The sequence below is a fragment of the Papaver somniferum genome, chromosome 5, assembly GCF_003573695.1.
Source record: "Papaver somniferum cultivar HN1 chromosome 5, ASM357369v1, whole genome shotgun sequence".
Taxonomy (NCBI): Eukaryota; Viridiplantae; Streptophyta; class Magnoliopsida; order Ranunculales; family Papaveraceae; genus Papaver; species Papaver somniferum.
The window spans coordinates 184,388,759-184,408,690 of NC_039362.1; the positions used below are offsets into that span (position 1 = coordinate 184,388,759).

Sequence of the window (19,932 nt, forward strand, 5' to 3'; positions counted from 1 at the left end):
ATTCTGGGAGTATTCAAAACTGGACTATGTCCCGGGGTTTCTGCATTTGCAGTTTCCTCGTTAACAAAATTTTATTGTGTGCTTGTACTTTACTTTCTGCATTATAATTATCATTTATTTATAATTAAAGTAATTTCACTTGTACGTTAATCAAAACACTTGGGTTGATCCCTATAGTTAGGTTCGATTTGAATACCTATTATATTTACCAAGTGTATACCTTGTTGTTGCCACATTCTTTACAGTTTCTGTCTATATTGGACCACACAAGGTACCATACTTATAGGTTGATACTGAAAAGATTGCGGTGTACTTGGTACCCTCGTCATTTCAATTGGTATCAGAGCCGGCAAACACGAAAAGATCAAACAATCTGTGTTTAGCACGATCACTGCATATGTTTCTCTCTCTCTATCAAAACCTACTAACCCTTCTCAATAATTTACCCTGAATTTATAGGCGCAAGTGCTAATACAACAAAAACTTCGATGTTAGGCGCGTGCATCTTTTTCGTTGTATCTTCATCGAGGATCTCGACGCGAAGCCTAATCATTCCACCCCCTATATATTCTTTATTGCTCTCCAGTCTATAGTCTGCTTCGCTTAGAGCATTTCCGATGCAAGGGATAAAGGTCTTAAAATAACATGACACATTGGATTTAAGACCTTTACACCACGTATTCATCTCCAATGCAAGGGTAAATGTCATAAGAGCAAGGGCTATGGAGTGAGGGTTCTCATTCAAAATGAATGAGTTTCACTAGATTTGATCAAATTAGGTGCTTCTATGGAGTGAGAACACCCACTCATTCATCAAAAATCACTCACGTATTCATTCAAGCGAATGAGTGGTCGATAGTATTCACTAGGAGGTTGATCTTTTGCCTCCTGAGAAAAACTTGAGTTAGGAGGCTAATCTTCTGTCTCCTGGAGAAAAAATTGTCCTAGGAGGCTGATCTTCTGCCTCCTGGAGATAAAAAACAAAAAACAAATATATTAAAATATCTAAAATCATGTTGGGGAGGCTGATCTTCTGCCTCTTGGGTGATTTTTTCTCTCTCAAGCGGCTGATAATCAGCCTCTTCAAGAAATTTTCCCTCCAAGAGGCTGATCATGTGCCTCTTAGTGTGTATTTTAGCCTCTCCCATGATTAGAAACACACTCTTTCACTCAATCTCTCACTCGTTTAGGTAGTGAATGAGTGTTAAAAACACTCATTCCATAGTCCCTGCTCTAATAAAAAATGACATGGATAAATAGGGGTAAAGAAGAAACTCTAAATAAGACCTTTTTCATTACCTTGGGTCTTAAGTTTACATCATCTTTTGTCTCCAAATTCAAATAAAAAGTGTCACATAAAACATCCGGAAATCGAGGTTCCGATCCAGTACTTCTTCTCTTATTTGTTTACGTAGCCCTACTTCTGAGATGCTTCCATAGTTCCATGTATTAATATAAGACACTCAAGACTCAACCCGTTTGGTCAGTAACATCTTTGGCTCGGCACCATGCTTTCTTGACAAGTCCCGTCACTGGGTTTCACTAATCAGTAATCACCAACACCCAAAAGTAAACAACACACAGAAAATGGAACTTAAGTCACTTGGTTTTCCCTGTGATTAGGTTTAAGTTTTGACCAACAAATTTCAACTTTTCTTCAATCTGATCTTAAGTTTAGGTTTTATTTGAAGATATCTGCAATTAACAGATATCAGGTAATTATCATCTTGAATAACAACTTCAATTACTTTTCTTTCTTATAATTTGTCACTGATTTTTGATCTATGGGAGTTGGGTTTCAATTTATGATCTAATTTGATCTCGTATTGGTATTTTAATTGCGAACCAGTTTTGAAGACGCAATTTCAATTGGGTTATGTAGAAAATACAGTTAGGGATTTTCTGTAGTTTGATTCAATGTGCATGCTTTTTGGGTGCAAATTGCAAGTGTACCAAGCAGATCTTGCTGTATGCAAAACTTTGATGTGCATTTATATTCGACCACCTGTTCTGAAGTTTTGGTTCTGATGTTTGCAGCATCAGGAGGTTTCCAATGGGGATTCGGTTTCTATTGTGGGTGTTGATATGTGCAATTACTTCCGTGCTTTTGAAATTTCTGTCAGCTATTATCAAAGGAAGGATTAACAGAAAAAAATCTGTTGGGTTTTTCCACCCTTACACTAATGATGGTGGAGGTGGAGAGAGGGTACTTTGGTGTGCCGTGAAAGCATTCCAAGAAGTGAACAGTAATCTTGATTGTGTTATTTACACTGGTGACCATGATGCTTCTCCTGAAAGCTTGTTAACTCGATCCATCGATCGTTTTGGTGTCAAGCTCCTTCAACCACCTCAGGTGTGTTAATTCTTTTGATACATCTTTTTTTTTTTTGGGTTCTGGGTAGCTGTTGCTGGTCTATTTGCTGTAACTGGGTGTTCTAATTGCATTATCTTTCTTGGAATAATATCATGAAATCTGCAAAACGCCTCTGGTCCGATTATTTACCTAGACAAATCGAATAATTTGAAGTAATGCCCACCTTATACATGCTATAGCGTACACCCTCCATCCCCCTTCCAGACCCATGACTATGAAATTCGGTGCTGCACAACTCTTTTCTACTAACATTTTTGTGATTTGATATTTGATTTATATGATTTTCCTTGCATTTTTCTCTTCTGATAGATTTTTTTTTCTCTCTGTATCCTTTTCCCTGATTATTAGGTGGTTCATCTGTATAAAAGAAAGTGGATTGAGGAAGGAACGTACCCACGTTTCACCATCGTTGGGCAAAGCTTTGGTTCAGTTTATCTGTGTTGGGAAGCTCTGTGTAAACATACTCCCCTAGTTTATATTGATACTAGTGGTTATGCTTTTACTTATCCACTTGCCAGGGTGTTCGGGTGCAAAGTTCTATGCTATACACATTATCCTACAATCAGTTCAGATATGGTCTCTCGAGTTCGACAACGGGATCCAATGTATAATAATGACCCTCTGATTGCAAAGAGGTATCCTTCTCAAGCATAATTTTATGAATTGTGCTGCATTTATTTTTTGTTTTTTTTGTGTGTGCGATTCAAACACTCTGCCTTGTGTGGCTTGATCGTTTGATGACCAATTGGGTTGCTTAGATCCAATCCAACCAACTTGGGAGGAGGAAGCTCCAGTATGAGATACACCCGGTTTACTGCAGTGTCAATTTTTCTTTTCCATGATACACAATGGTGTCTTTTGTAAATTGGGTGTGATGACAGTAATGCTTTTGTAGTCTGAGTATGATGCGGGAAAGTTATTGTCTTGTAGGCTTTATATGATTCACATAATTAGGTGATTTATTCTCTTCTAGCTACATGTCACTGATATCATTATTAGTCGTTGTGATGATTTAGATGTTCTTTTGCTTGATGCTTAGTGCTTTCCTAATCTATTGCGATAAAACACCTTTCGTTTATCCCCCTTGTGGCAGCATTTGGCTATCCCGTTGCAAAGTCATCTACTATACACTTTTTAGCTGGATGTACGGGTTTGTCGGTTCATGCGCTCACCTTGCAGTGGTCAACTCCTCATGGACTCAAGCTCATATAGTGAAACTTTGGGGGATTCCGAGACGTACGAAGAGAATTTACCCCCCTTGTGAATGAGTTGGAGGTATTTCACAATTACTCGCGTTGTACATCAATGGCATACACCCTCCTTGCTTATTACAAAGAAACAACAAAATGACTATTTACATGACTCTTATTTACATTGACTACTCTCTTTTATTTTTGGAACAAGAGAGGATGGAATTGAACAATACTTGATTTTTTTGTATTTTCTGATATATTTTTTTCTCTTTTTTTTTTTTTTTTTTTTTTTTTGAATATATACATCGTTTTTTTTTTTTTTTTTTTTTTTTTTTTTTTATTTTTTTTTTTTTTTTTTTTTTTTTTTTTTTTGAACAAGAACTTGAATTGTTTTTACATATGGTAGCTCTTTGATACATAACAAAAGGAAACAAAAATTACATGACACTTTGCAAGAGGTAGCCCTTTTTGATGCACCCAGTTAAATTCGATGGTTGTCTTTCTTAATGTAACCTCCACCTTCTATCCCAACCAACCAAAGAACAAGCTAGTCAAGTTTCGTTCAGTATTCTAAAGTGATTGGCAATCGTAACTTCCTATCAAACACCTTGAAGATCGAGGCCATACATGTATTGGTAGATCGTGCGCGTGCAAATTTCTTATCACTATGTGAATTGTGCTAGAATCAGGGTGCCTAAATATCTAGACTAAGACTCCTTAAATTACATATTTGCACAAGAGTCAACATTTCAAGGTAAATGAGCTCCATTTTTATGATTTTTTTTAATTTTTTAATTTTTTTTTTTTTGATTTTTCAATTTTTGGAATTTTTCAATTTTTTCAAAAAGAAGGAGTTTTTTCAATTATGGCAATTATCGTGGTATCTACTCTATACCCCCAAACCTAAACTAAACATTGTCCTCAATGTTTCAAAATATGGAAAGAATTAAAATGCAACATATGGAAAGGGACATGCTGAGTAGAGTAAAAGGAGAGAGAATACCCGATTTCGGCGAAAGCAGAATTAAAACTCCGTTATTCAAGGCAAAAATCCAACATATTTCAGCCGAGATCATATTGGATTAGCAAAATATATACAAAAGGAACAAAAGGGTTTTTAAAAATTTTATCTACTGGATTATATACAAAAATTCACCATACACCAAACTAAAGAGTTGAGGATCAACCCAAAGAAAAAGTGTAGAGACATAGAAAGTTTCAAAACACTAAAATTGGACTTAAATGGGAGTGAGAGTGAAAAACCGAATGAATCACCCCTAAACCAAATTTTTCAACAGGTTCACTTTTAAGCACAAAATCTAACAATTTTAGGGGTGCAGGATTCACAAGGTCTAACTGAAAATGGACTTTGTTCGGGATGGGCAAAGAAATGCATTCCAATGTGGCTCTTTAAAAGTGTTTATTTTGAAACAAAATAGTCCAAGAGGACTTGGGAGGCACACAGTTCCAATCCTAGATTAGGAATTTTCAGAAAAATCGGTTTGACAATATGGGTACAAACCAAATCTAGGTTGGGTGGAAGGCCATCAGATTGTAACTTAGGTAGAAGAATAGGCATATCATTATCAATCAAATCAAAATCTCCTAACTCATCTACACATGTCACATCATGCTCACAATCATCAATCAAATTGGCAAGATCACAATCAGAATCCTCAACATCATCAACAGATTGATTCTCGTGTATCGGCACATCAGGGGAAACATCACATGGAATACTAGAAGAAATATCATGCATTAAGGTCGGGACAGAGAAGCCTAATGTATTTGAACCCAAAGGTTCCATAACATTTTCAGTATAGACATGTTCTTCTAACATAACATCATAGTCATCATCATCATCATGATAGGGATTTTGCAATCTAGGATAATTTTCAATCCTAAGGTCGGAGCTATTACAAGAATAAAACTCTAATTCATGGGGGACTCATATCATGTGGTGTTGTTCATGTTTACCCTAACGGATTCCCATTGATGGGTTTTCTCTGCAATCTCGGCTAAAAAATTCCATGCATCATCCACAGATTTATCAATAAACTCACCATTACACATAGACTCAACCATGGTTCGAGATTTAAAGTCTAGTCCCTCATAGAGGATGACGACAAGTCTCCACTTCTCAAATCCATGGTGGACATTCGCTCAACAAATCATTAAAACGTTCAAAATAGTGAAAAACAGTTTCCTCATCCAATTGGACAAAACAATTGATACTTTGACGAATAGCGATGGTCCTATGATGTGGAAAGAATTTTTTGAAAAATAGATCTGTGAGTTGGTCCCAAGTGTTGATTGATTGTGGTCTCAAACCGTAAAACCATGTTTTGGCCCTTTCCTTTAAAGAAAATGTAAACAAACGCAATTTCAGAGAGTCTTCGGACATATGATCAGGTTGCATAGTCCGACAAATTTGTTCAAACTCTCTTACATGAGTATAGGGGTTCTCAGAATCGAACCCTCGAAATATAGGAAGTATTTGTATCATGCTTGCATTTATTTTAAAAGGGTTATTGGTTTGAGGTGATACAATACATGATAATGGAATTTTTATTGACGGATACATGTATTCATGGAAAGCACGAGGTTGGCCCATTTTGAAAAGACACCAAGCACGCTATGGGTTTTCAAAAAATTGGTTTTTTATGGGAAAATTTTGGTTTTGGTGGGAGACATTTTTTGGTTTTTTTTTTTTTTTTAAAAAAATTTTGGGAGCAAGTTTGGTTTTAATGGGATAAAGAGGAAAAAATTTGGTTGTAAAATGGGAGCAAGTAAAATTTGGTTTTTTGAATGGGAGTAATTTTTTTTTTTTTTTTTTTAAAAGAAAATAAAATTTGGTTTTTGAATGGGAGCAAGCCCACTGTTGGTTTTGTGTTTGCTTTGGCTCAGCTGGTTTGAAAACGTTTGGTGAAACTGAGTCCAAATCTCGGCCTAGAATTTGGGTACTCGGCCCCTCCCAACGAGTTAACCTAGCGTGATCGGTTACAAGCTCAGCTGGGTTTAAAAACCAGAATACAAAATACAAGTCCAAATTAAACAAGCTCACAAAAATTAAATACAAGCCCACAAATTAAACAAACAAGCCCACAAATAAATTATTACAAACCCAACAGAAAATAAGAGAAGCCCAAAAATTGGCTTTAATATTACAAGCCCACAATTAAAAAAAAATTGGAAGCCCACAATTCGGGTTCTCTTAAATGGGTTACCTTTTAAGCACAACCCAGCTGCTCTGATATTGTTGCAAAAACCCAGTTGGGCTTTGGTTCTTTTCCTTGGTGGCGTCCCAGCTGAGGAAAACAGGTTCAGAACAGCAGGTCCAACAGCAAATGAAGTGAAGCAGATGCAGATGCAAATGCTATGCAGTGAAATGCAAAAATAGCTTATAAAATTGCAAGAAAAACACAGCACCAATCCCCGGCAACGGCGCCAAAAACTTGGTAGGCCCGGAGATGTGTAAAATTAAGCGTAATAAAACGGGCCTACAGTAATACCGCAAGTGCACGGTCGTCGGTTGTAACTCGTGCAAGTACGGGTCGATCCACAGAGACTGGGTGTGTTTGGAGTGTTTAGCTATTTTGGGTTCTAGTTGGCTATTGGGCTTTAGGTATCAAAGGGGTGTGGCACCAATGGGTTATGAATACCTTTTGGAACTGTTGGGCTTTGGGTACCTTTGGATTATAGGCTTGTTTGATAATGAAGTGCTTTAGGCCTTGGGCCTTTGAAGTGAACTGAGCCTTGGACTCAGTTGGTCGGGCTTTGGTTTAATGTATTGGACTGAGCCTTGGTAATGAAGTTACTGGGCTCAGTGGTCTTGAAATGAATTGAATTGGGCTTGATAATGAACTTGGGTTTTTGCTTGACTCAACAGTGGACTGGGCCTTTGGCCTTACAATGAGCTGGTCCTTTGCAAAACAGAATGCAATTAAGAGACAATGGCCAAAGCAGGGCAGTAAGCTAACAAGCCAAGACAATGGCTCTAATGAGGCAAAGGAAGCTAGAGAAGACAATGCTATTTACAACGCAATGCTATTTACAGTGAAATGAAAACAGAAAAGAAAAAGCAGCCCAGTTGCAGCAGCAGCAACAAGAAATAGTTGAAGTAGCAGGAGCAAATAGCAAACAAAATGAAGGACAAGTGAAAGTAAAACAGTGGCAGTGAAGGAATGAGGAAAAGTAAACACAATGTAACAGTGAAGTAAATATGAAAGTACAATGAAACTACAAGAACAATGGAAGTAAACCAAGGCCTAAGCCAAGGGCAGGGGAGATGGTGAAGGTAACAGTGATGACAATGTAAGGCCAAGGCAGTGGCTCTAGGCATACAAATGGAATGGAAAGAGAATTAGCTTGCTATGAGCACTAATTTCTCCCATTGCTCAATCAAAACAATGCATCCTAAGCATACAAATGGAATGGGAAGAGAATTAGCTTGCTATGAGCACTAATTTCTCCCATTGCTCAATCAAATCAGTGCACTGAGGTTTCTAGCCTAACATTCCATCACTTCTTGACAGTGAATTGAACCTAACATTTGAGCAAAGAAGAGTGATATTTACACTAACATAATACTAACAGTTATACTTAAACATGATCATAACCCTAAACAGTGACTAACAGTCTATCATTATCATAGCACAAGATTGAAATTGAAACTAAAATTAAAATCTAACATAACATGAAATTGAAATTAACCCTGACATGAAACTAAAACTAACCCTAACATGAAATTAAACCATAAAAACAGGAATTTAAACATCACACATGGAATTAAAACATAACAATTGAAATTGAAATTGAAAATTAAAACAAACCTAAATTGAAACTGGAATTAAATTGAATTAAAATTAAAATATCAAAACTGAAATTTAACCCTAATTGGTTACTTGGTTAATCCAAGAACAAGTTTTAACATCCTACATCAGTTCCTATTTATAGTTTACAACAAAACCCTAAATTGAAAATCCCCAATTTTGCAAACCCTAATTTTTAAATTCCAAATTAAACTCACTGATTTCTGAATTTGTCTCCCCTGTGCTCGACCCATGCTTTTTCTGACCTTCCTGCTCCTCTCTCATGCTTCAATTGACGCCTCTGCAACCCTAGCTCGAGTTATTTTACTCACCCCAAAACCTAGGGTTTCAGTGGTTGTGAGATGGGGAAAATAACTAGGCTAGGGAGATGGGTTTGAGGTGTTGTCGGGTGGTTGTGGTGGTGTGTGGTTCGAGAAGAAGGTGTAGCTGGTGGAGGTGATGGAGTTGCAGAGCTCTGCAACTTTTTTGGGAAGAAGGGGAAGAAGAGCTCGAGAGAAGAATGGGTTGGGGGCTGTTTGTTTTGGGGTATAAGGGTTCGGTTGCTAGGGTGTTGAGGGGTGTAGCGAGTTTTGATGAACAGAAAGTAAAGAGCGTTGGATGATCCCATATAGATTGAATCGAACGGCTACGATGGAGAGGTATGTGGAGACCGTTGGATTATGAGATACAACAAAATTGACGACACCAGATGGAGTTAGGTGTTGTAGTGTTAAGCGGAAGTATCGAGGTTTGATGCGCAGGAAAAGAAGCGACCGTAGGATCTAAATGTGATCTAATCTGAAGGCTTGGAATTTAGGTACTTTGGTGTTTTGCAGGGACTTCAGATTTTGATGAACGATGAAGAAGCGACCATTGGACGATGAGATGGATCCGAACTAACGGCTGAGAATGGAGGCGGGTATGGATATAGAAAATGGGTTTGGGTAAGGGTTTTGGGCCTTGGGTATGCCAAGCCCATATCTTCTTTAAGAACAATTCTTCCTTCTTGAGCCCATTCCTAGCTTTTTGGGCTTGTGCGCACCATTCTTCGCGGCTTCCTTGCGCAATTTCTTCCGGCTTTTCATCACTTTTCTGCTCTTTTTCGCTCCATGATTCATCCCGACTTTATTTATTACCTAAAAATGCAAAATTAAGTAAGAAAAATATTTATTCTTGAAAACAATGAAAATACAGAATATGGGATAAAATGTAGAATTACTGCACAAAAGATGAGTTAAATGCCAAGAAAAATATATAGAAATATGCACTTTTTAGCACTCATCAATACTGTAACTATTATCAAGTGTATACCTTGTCATTATATTGTCTCGACTTTGTCCATAGACGATCACACTTGGTATCAGACTTATAAGTTGAAGCAAAAAGATTGTGGTGTACTTAGGTACCCTCGTCATTTCATTTGAGATTGAAAGAGTGTTTACCGAACAGATTAGTCATTTATTGATTCGGAAGAAGATACAAAAGAGTTGAGTGCTTGAAGTCTTCACAACGGCTGAAGCAACTTAAGATAGTGGACTCTATGTTAGGATTCACGTGCATTGGCCAGATTGATAGGTGCTGGGATACTGAGTAAACTAGGTAACTAGGGGTAATTTACTTGGTCTCAACTATACGAAATTGTAGTAGTCTTTGTATGTTAATTCTGGGAGTATTCAAAACTGGACTATGTCCCGGGGTTTCTGCATTTGCAGTTTCCTCGTTAACAAAATTTTATTGTGTGCTTGTACTTTACTTTCTGCATTATAATTATCATTTATTTATAATTAAAGTAATTTCACTTGTACGTTAATCAAAACACTTGGGTTGATCCCTATAGTTAGGTTCGATTTGAATACCTATTATATTTACCAAGTGTATACCTTGTTGTTGCCACATTCTTTACAGTTTCTGTCTATATTGGACCACACAAGGTACCATACTTATAGGTTGATACTGAAAAGATTGCGGTGTACTTGGTACCCTCGTCATTTCAATTGGTATCAGAGCCGGCAAACACGAAAAGATCAAACAATCTGTGTTTAGCACGATCACTGCATATGTTTCTCTCTCTCTATCAAAACCTACTAACCCTTCTCAATAATTTACCCTGAATTTATAGGCGCAAGTGCTAATACAACAAAAACTTCGATGTTAGGCGCGTGCATCTTTTTCGTTGTATCTTCATCGAGGATCTCGACGCGAAGCCTAATCATTCCACCCCCTATATATTCTTTATTGCTCTCCAGTCTATAGTCTGCTTCGCTTAGAGCATTTCCGATGCAAGGGATAAAGGTCTTAAAATAACATGACACATTGGATTTAAGACCTTTACACCACGTATTCATCTCCAATGCAAGGGTAAATGTCATAAGAGCAAGGGCTATGGAGTGAGGGTTCTCATTCAAAATGAATGAGTTTCACTAGATTTGATCAAATTAGGTGCTTCTATGGAGTGAGAACACCCACTCATTCATCAAAAATCACTCACGTATTCATTCAAGCGAATGAGTGGTCGATAGTATTCACTAGGAGGTTGATCTTTTGCCTCCTGAGAAAAACTTGAGTTAGGAGGCTAATCTTCTGTCTCCTGGAGAAAAAATTGTCCTAGGAGGCTGATCTTCTGCCTCCTGGAGATAAAAAACAAAAAACAAATATATTAAAATATCTAAAATCATGTTGGGGAGGCTGATCTTCTGCCTCTTGGGTGATTTTTTTCTCTCAAGCGGCTGATAATCAGCCTCTTCAAGAAATTTTCCCTCCAAGAGGCTGATCATGTGCCTCTTAGTGTGTATTTTAGCCTCTCCCATGATTAGAAACACACTCTTTCACTCAATCTCTCACTCGTTTAGGTAGTGAATGAGTGTTAAAAACACTCATTCCATAGTCCCTGCTCTAATAAAAAATGACATGGATAAATAGGGGTAAAGAAGAAACTCTAAATAAGACCTTTTTCATTACCTTGGGTCTTAAGTTTACATCATCTTTTGTCTCCAAATTCAAATAAAAAGTGTCACATAAAACATCCGGAAATCGAGGTTCCGATCCAGTACTTCTTCTCTTATTTGTTTACGTAGCCCTACTTCTGAGATGCTTCCATAGTTCCATGTATTAATATAAGACACTCAAGACTCAACCCGTTTGGTCAGTAACATCTTTGGCTCGGCACCATGCTTTCTTGACAAGTCCCGTCACTGGGTTTCACTAATCAGTAATCACCAACACCCAAAAGTAAACAACACACAGAAAATGGAACTTAAGTCACTTGGTTTTCCCTGTGATTAGGTTTAAGTTTTGACCAACAAATTTCAACTTTTCTTCAATCTGATCTTAAGTTTAGGTTTTATTTGAAGATATCTGCAATTAACAGATATCAGGTAATTATCATCTTGAATAACAACTTCAATTACTTTTCTTTCTTATAATTTGTCACTGATTTTTGATCTATGGGAGTTGGGTTTCAATTTATGATCTAATTTGATCTCGTATTGGTATTTTAATTGCGAACCAGTTTTGAAGACGCAATTTCAATTGGGTTATGTAGAAAATACAGTTAGGGATTTTCTGTAGTTTGATTCAATGTGCATGCTTTTTGGGTGCAAATTGCAAGTGTACCAAGCAGATCTTGCTGTATGCAAAACTTTGATGTGCATTTATATTCGACCACCTGTTCTGAAGTTTTGGTTCTGATGTTTGCAGCATCAGGAGGTTTCCAATGGGGATTCGGTTTCTATTGTGGGTGTTGATATGTGCAATTACTTCCGTGCTTTTGAAATTTCTGTCAGCTATTATCAAAGGAAGGATTAACAGAAAAAAATCTGTTGGGTTTTTCCACCCTTACACTAATGATGGTGGAGGTGGAGAGAGGGTACTTTGGTGTGCCGTGAAAGCATTCCAAGAAGTGAACAGTAATCTTGATTGTGTTATTTACACTGGTGACCATGATGCTTCTCCTGAAAGCTTGTTAACTCGATCCATCGATCGTTTTGGTGTCAAGCTCCTTCAACCACCTCAGGTGTGTTAATTCTTTTGATACATCTTTTTTTTTTTTGGGTTCTGGGTAGCTGTTGCTGGTCTATTTGCTGTAACTGGGTGTTCTAAATTGCATTATCTTTCTTGGAATAATATCATGAAATCTGCAAAACGCCTCTGGTCCGATTATTTACCTAGACAAATCGAATAATTTGAAGTAATGCCCACCTTATACATGCTATAGCGTACACCCTCCATCCCCCTTCCAGACCCATGACTATGAAATTCGGTGCTGCACAACTCTTTTCTACTAACATTTTTGTGATTTGATATTTGATTTATATGATTTTCCTTGCATTTTTCTCTTCTGATAGATTTTTTTTTCTCTCTGTATCCTTTTCCCTGATTATTAGGTGGTTCATCTGTATAAAAGAAAGTGGATTGAGGAAGGAACGTACCCACGTTTCACCATCGTTGGGCAAAGCTTTGGTTCAGTTTATCTGTGTTGGGAAGCTCTGTGTAAACATACTCCCCTAGTTTATATTGATACTAGTGGTTATGCTTTTACTTATCCACTTGCCAGGGTGTTCGGGTGCAAAGTTCTATGCTATACACATTATCCTACAATCAGTTCAGATATGGTCTCTCGAGTTCGACAACGGGATCCAATGTATAATAATGACCCTCTGATTGCAAAGAGGTATCCTTCTCAAGCATAATTTTATGAATTGTGCTGCATTTATTTTTTGTTTTTTTTGTGTGTGTGCGATTCAAACACTCTGCCTTGTGTGGCTTGATCGTTTGATGACCAATTGGGTTGCTTAGATCCAATCCAACCAACTTGGGAGGAGGAAGCTCCAGTATGAGATACACCCGGTTTACTGCAGTGTCAATTTTTCTTTTCCATGATACACAATGGTGTCTTTTGTAAATTGGGTGTGATGACAGTAATGCTTTTGTAGTCTGAGTATGATGCGGGAAAGTTATTGTCTTGTAGGCTTTATATGATTCACATAATTAGGTGATTTATTCTCTTCTAGCTACATGTCACTGATATCATTATTAGTCGTTGTGATGATTTAGATGTTCTTTTGCTTGATGCTTAGTGCTTTCCTAATCTATTGCGATAAAACACCTTTCGTTTATCCCCCTTGTGGCAGCATTTGGCTATCCCGTTGCAAAGTCATCTACTATACACTTTTTAGCTGGATGTACGGGTTTGTCGGTTCATGCGCTCACCTTGCAGTGGTCAACTCCTCATGGACTCAAGCTCATATAGTGAAACTTTGGGGGATTCCGAGACGTACGAAGAGAATTTACCCCCCTTGTGATACTAAAGGCCTTCAGGTGTGTTAATGGTTTGGATAACTTGCGTCGACTTTGATTGGCTTCCATTTTGTCTCATGCAACTCGTTTCAGATTTTGTTATATTCCTGAATTCGTGCAATTGTCAGTGAGATTTACGAGATATTATTCAAACAGGAGCTTCCACTTGAAAGACCTATTAATACACCAACAATCATATCTGTCGCCCAATTTCGTCCAGAGAAGGTGGGCATCACTATACAACCAGGGTATAAATTTAGAAAGAGGTATTTTAGTCTTATTTGGTGACAAACATAGTATAGACTTTGCTGAGTTTTTCATTTTTCGTTTTCATAATATATGACAGGCTCATACCCTTCAACTTGAGGCATTTTCGGTTGCCATTGGAAAGCTAGATCCAAGTTCACCTAGGCCCAAGCTTCAATTTGTGGGTAGCTGTAGAAATCAGGAGGATGAACAAAGATTACAGAATTTGAAAGAAAAAGCTATTGAACTGAAGGTGGAAAAGGATGTCGAATTCTATAGGAATTTTTGTACTGGTATAATTTCAATTATGACATCCCTAATTCCCTATTACTTCTCCTCAATCTTGAGGTTAGTTTTCTAGATGCATAAATGATGCATAAATAATAGTTCAGCATTCTGGTTGGTTGTGAGAGTGATGATTTCTCCCCTGAGATCATACAAGCATGTTTCATATTTTTCTTTATGATCTCCATGTGTCGCCCATTCATTTTTGTTTTATGTGCTTTACAATCTGGTACAATTCCACTATGAGCAGGGATTTAGTGAGACTTCTGGGAGGTGCCATTGCCGGGATCCACTCCATGGTAGATGAGCACTTTGGCATAAGCATCGTAGAGTACATGGCTGCCGGAGCAGTACCAATTGGTGGGTATTTTTCTTCAATCTGCCATTCACATATCTTTTATGCTGTCTCATGATTCAGGAACACAATATGTGACTCTTTCACTTACCACATTCTTTTCCTCCTATTTACAGCTCATAATTCAGCGGGTCCAAAGATGGACATTATTTTAGAAGAACAAGGGCAACAGACAGGATTCCTAGCTCAGAATGTGGAAGAATATGCGGATGCTATTCTTCAGCTACTAAAAATGTCAGATGCGGAAAGGCTTGAGATGTCTGACGCAGCCAGAAGACGTTCTAGGCGATTTTTAGAGGAAAGATTTTATGAGGACTTCAAGGCTGCAATTTCACCAATTATATCTCATCCTTCCCTTTAGAGAAACATATAACCTTTTGCATAGTCTAAGCTGATAGGAGCCCGAAGAGCATCACAAGTTATTCAAAGTTACAGCGAATATAAGGAATGGCTTTATAGGAACACAATTCTTCAGTAGTTCTTGTCAGCAATTTAAAGTAGACAAGATAACTTCAGTCCAGAAATTTTGTTAGATTAGATAGTGATTAGTTATACAAGCCAATCTTGACATTGATTTTATGCAGTCTTGTACTGAGAAGTCTCAAAAGTTAGAAGTTCAGGATACTGGTTAGTCAAGAACCTATTATGTCCTATTTTTTCGTCGGGGAATACATCAATCTTGTTGCTCTCTGTACATAATGAGAGATCAGATGTATACCTGTTTTGGAGGCTAAAAGTTTGTATATGTTTGTTGCATCAAAATGAAGTGGATGGACTTCAAATTTGCTGCTCAGCAGGGTAAAAATATGTACATCATGGAATTGTGCAAGCGGATACTGCTTGCAACCCCTGAAAACCATTAGTAGTGGAGCTCCTGTCTTTGACGTCCCTAGTCAGCTATTCGGCATTTGAGAATTACCACCTCCGTTTAAAGAAAAATGATAATTTCACGTTTTTATTTTTAGGCAAAAAATAGGCTAAGTTGAGAAAAAGGGAAAATATCATTTTTCTTGAAACAATAGAGTATCACTTTTTCCTGAAACTGGGGAGTTTTTGCCTGGTAAAATTGCAATCAGCAGTAACTCGAAACTGCAAAAATTGGTGGATGATTCCTGCAAATATGAAATCGGTGCAAAGACACGGCCACTGTCACTGAGCAATTGAACGCAACTAGGGTGCCCTACTCTTAAACGAAGGTGCCAAAATCTTAGGGAAACAAAGGGTATTTTGGGTAAATACCAAAAAAATGAGATGACCTATAAATCTGAATAAAAACCCTAGACCTCATTGTGTTATCCCTGCGGCTCATCTTCTTCACAGAAACCCTAGAAAACCTCCATTAGCGAGTAAGAAAGCAAGGTAAGGAGCAGCAGCCATGGGTCGTGTAAGAACAAAAACAGTGAAGAAATCCTCTCGCCAAGTAATCGAGAGGTACTATTCACGAATGACATTAGATTTCCACACAAACAAGAAGATTTTAGAAGAAGTTGCGATCATTCCATCAAAGCGTCTTCGTAACAAGATTGCTGGGTTCTCAACTCATCTTATGAAGAGGATCCAAAGAGGACCAGTTCGTGGTATTTCATTGAAGCTCCAAGAAGAAGAAAGAGAGCGTAGAATGGATTTTGTACCTGAAGAATCAGCTATCAGAACTGATGTGATTGAAGTTGATAAGGATACTATGGATATGCTTGCTTCTTTGGGTATGGCTGAGCTTCCTGGTGTTGTCAAGGTAGATCCAGTTGCACCAGATGCTCCTAAGTTTGGTGGTGGATATGCTGGTCGTGGTGGAGCTGGTGGTGCACCTAAGAGATACTAGAAGAGAAGATTTGGATTTATCATGGGTTTGTAGTCATTTTTCTCCTCTCAGTATTCTCGTTTTAAGATTTTGATTTAGTGATATATAAATGAAATGTTTTAAGTACTCTGGATGTATTTTGTTTAATTGGGGATCTTAGTAGTTGAGCTCCTGGATCTTATTATTAGATGGATTATTGTTATTAACAAATGTTTGGGGCTTCAATTTTATATGTGATTTTCTTGTTGGTTAATCAATTTGGTTGATTTTGACGTGGATTTCATATGGTTTTCATGATAAATTGATAATGCTGAATCCTCTCAGTTAGATTAGCATTATATATGTTCTTCAAATTGATGTTAAGCTTTTAATAGGTTCTTCAAATTGTTAGACTGTTAAGGGTTTATACAAAGTGTGGTTCTCTTGATGTGCTCTTGCACACCAATAGATTTTCAATTTATTGAAAGCATCTATAGTTGCTTATAATTTGTATCTACACATTTTCTTGATAGATGAGAGGCTTGAATATAGTCATCAAGTTTTTAGTTCAACTTTCCCTTCCCTGATAGATTGACAGGCCTGGTTAGTTTTTGGCTCTTGCTGGTTTTCCAATAGATTTGTGCTGTTTGTAATTTATTGATCTAGGAGTGCCTGAAAATTTACTCATGTAGTAGTAGTGTGAGACTGACTTGACAGGCCTGTTTGTTCCCGCATTTAAACTTGGTATTAGCAAGTGTTGAGGATTCATTCTGATAACTCATTCGTTAGCAAGTAGTGTGAGACTTGACAGGCCTGTTTTTTCCCACATTTAAACTTCATATTAGCAAATGTAGGGGATTCATTCTAAAATCTTGTTCGTTAGTAAGTAATGTGGGACTTACATGACAGGCCTGTTTGTTCCCACATTTAAATTTGGTATTAGCAAATGTTGGGAATTCATTTTGAAATCTTGTTACTTAGTAAGTAGTGTTAGACTGACTGTTTGTTCCCACATTTATATTTGGTATTAGCAAATGTTGGGGATTCATTCTGAGAACTTATTCGTTAGCAAGTGTGAGATTGACTTGACAGCTTTTGCTGGGTTTTAATCCTAGGTTCTTTCTCAAATTTATTGTTCCTCTTCAAGTATGAGTTTGAATAGCATAATCTGGCTAGAAGCTTGTAGTATGTTCTTCAGTTTTTTTTTATATGTTCTTCATTTTTTTTTATACTGTTAGCATTTGGTCTGAGTTTAGGTGATACAAATTATTATTCTTTGTGAGCTTATATGCTCAAATATTTTTTCATCAAAAGATGCCAAAAAGATGTTTGTTAAACTAGTATCTACAGTTATCTGCACATTTTTGTTTATCTTCACATGATTGATTCTCCACATGTTTGACAGTTTTTTGATAGATGTAGTTTGTGAGAGTAGTGTCTCCAAGTTTGTAGTTCAACTTTTTGCTTTCACATAGGTTTTAGTGTGTGTATGGTTGGTTATTTTTCAGCTTTTGCTGTTTTTTCAATATGTTTGTGCTGCTGTTTGTGATCTACTAATCTAGGACATCATGGATACTTATTCAGCTAACCAGTATAGTCTGAGAAAGGACTTGGCAGGTCTGACTCTGTATGCTTCTACATTTTGATATTACCAAGGCCTTTTCATGCATCAAGCCCTGAATATTCCGTGATACTACTGCCTCCGACTTTCTTCTTTTCTTAGCGCTGTCCCTGGATTTTCGTTAACATGACCTTGGCTTTTTGCTTGTGGAGAACTTTTTCTTTCTCAAACTTTGCTTTAGACTGATTCAGGCTTCAGTGTGTTACTTATGATTAGCAGGCAAGTAGCTTTTGGCTGAAATTTCTTGAGTGTGCTAAGGTTTTTGGTGGATGAAATTTATCCTAGTGCAATTTCTTGATCAGTTTTCTGGAGATTGTATTTTAATCCTTCTTCATGTGGTTACTCAAAACTCTGGAAGTACTTTGGTGTTAAGGTGTTTGCTAGATAAGATTCATGAGAGTAGTGTCATCTATGTTTTAGTTCCATCTTTTCCTGCTCAGATATGTTTTAATTCACAGCACTTGAGTTGTGTGCTCAGATACTGCCTTAGACTTTCTCCTCGTTCAGTTTTGTATTCCTACTTCAAATGCCAGAGCCAGCTAGAGCAACTCCATCTTCTTTTCTTAGGGTAGTCCCTGGTGCAATTTCATTTCCAGTTTTCGTTTTCTTGAGATTGTATTTTAATCCTTCTCCACGTGGTTACTGAATCTATGTTTTAGTTCCAACTTTTCCTGCTCAGAGAAGTTTTAATTTTCAGCTCTTTAGTTGTGATTTATTGATCTAGGTAGTTCCTATATTGAAATTTGAGAGGTCATTTTTGAATTTTTGTTTGAAATTCGAGAAGAAGGAAAGACAAAAAAAAAAAGGCACATTTTCCTCTGGCTAATCCTTCTTTCTACAGTTCATTTTGCTTGTTGCAATCTCCAAAAAAAACAGAATCATTACCAGAGTTGGGTGAAAATGAACACTAAAATGAGGAGTTGTAAAGCTCTCAAGTCTCACCTATACATTCCAGTTTGAGCAACATAAAGTTCTGGTCCTTCTGAACTCGATCTTCTATTTTGGCCTACAAAGTGAGCTTTAGTAAACTTAATTTTCAGTTACAAAAATGGGTGTCAAATTCTTCCAAGTAACACGAAAATAGGTACAGAATCGAAAGAAAATATTAGAAATTTATTTGATGTTTACATCAATGACATTCTGAAGCAAACAAAGAGTGTCTGGGATGCGTTATTCAATGTATCCAACTACTACCACTCAAGAACTCCAGAAATGGTAAACTAAATTCCTAAAAGAACTCTAGTTAATCGCATCTCAAATCACTCACACTAGTTTGAATTTTTTTTTTGTAAAGGTTCTCTCTTTTAACTTTCTCATTTCCCTAACACCTGCAATCTCACAATGTCCACCTGCTTCTTCTGAGAAATTCTCTACTATGAAACTTTATGTCCTGCCTGTTCAGAGTTCATACTCCATAACCTCCCGAGAATCTTCGAAGATGGGACTCTTTGACATTGTAGATCTCAATCTTGTTCCATATGGAAATGCCAATCTTTCGAAAATCGGCAAAATCATCTGTCAGGCTAGGTATAATTTTAGAAGTGTTTGTTTCCAGCAGAAAGAAGAAGAAGCCAGGATGGTCGATTTACACGAAGGCAGGGATATGAAGTTATGGTTCAAGATCTGGGAGAATACAGTTTCTGTAATTCTCCAGTTTTTCATGGGGGCTTCATTTCAGAACTCTATTCCCACCAGAACAACACTGCAGCAAACAAGAATATGTGCCTTTGTGTGACGAGGGAGCTAAAATGATGCCCAATATACTACTTCATCGCGAATCTGTGTACCTATTATGGGACTTTCATTTCAACATTTGGTGCAAACGCCATTAAGGGGCAATTCAAATCATGGAAGGTAAGTTATTTGCATGGAAGATGCGACAAAGTCTAGGCTATGTGACTGACCTAGCGTATGCAAACTCTGTGAACAGCAAATCTAAAACCATAGTGACATTTCACGATTAAACCCATCCAGA

The 19,932-nt window shown here is 37.3% G+C and overlaps 3 protein-coding genes across 3 annotated transcripts; all 3 read left to right on the top strand.

Moving 5' to 3' along the window:
• Positions 1 to 1,498: 1,498 nt before the first annotated feature.
• Positions 1,499 to 3,747, top strand: LOC113283906 (GDP-Man:Man(3)GlcNAc(2)-PP-Dol alpha-1,2-mannosyltransferase-like). Its single transcript, XM_026533296.1, has 4 exons — positions 1,499 to 1,715; positions 2,038 to 2,353; positions 2,723 to 3,009; positions 3,468 to 3,747. The coding sequence occupies exons 2-4, from the start codon at positions 2,054 to 2,056 to the stop codon at positions 3,640 to 3,642; spliced, it is 762 nt and encodes a 253-aa protein (XP_026389081.1). The 5' UTR covers positions 1,499 to 1,715; positions 2,038 to 2,053; the 3' UTR covers positions 3,643 to 3,747.
• A 7,788-nt stretch (positions 3,748 to 11,535) lies between these two features.
• LOC113280281 (GDP-Man:Man(3)GlcNAc(2)-PP-Dol alpha-1,2-mannosyltransferase-like) lies at positions 11,536 to 15,344 on the top strand. Its single transcript, XM_026528928.1, has 8 exons — positions 11,536 to 11,752; positions 12,075 to 12,390; positions 12,761 to 13,047; positions 13,508 to 13,694; positions 13,830 to 13,898; positions 14,020 to 14,267; positions 14,455 to 14,564; positions 14,676 to 15,344. The coding sequence occupies exons 2-8, from the start codon at positions 12,091 to 12,093 to the stop codon at positions 14,918 to 14,920; spliced, it is 1,446 nt and encodes a 481-aa protein (XP_026384713.1). The 5' UTR covers positions 11,536 to 11,752; positions 12,075 to 12,090; the 3' UTR covers positions 14,921 to 15,344.
• A 491-nt stretch (positions 15,345 to 15,835) lies between these two features.
• Positions 15,836 to 16,635, top strand: LOC113283907 (40S ribosomal protein S17-4-like). The gene has a single exon (XM_026533297.1). It carries the CDS (start codon positions 15,935 to 15,937, stop codon positions 16,376 to 16,378), a length of 444 nt encoding a protein of 147 aa, XP_026389082.1. The 5' UTR covers positions 15,836 to 15,934; the 3' UTR covers positions 16,379 to 16,635.
• The last annotated feature ends 3,297 nt before the right edge of the window (positions 16,636 to 19,932 follow it).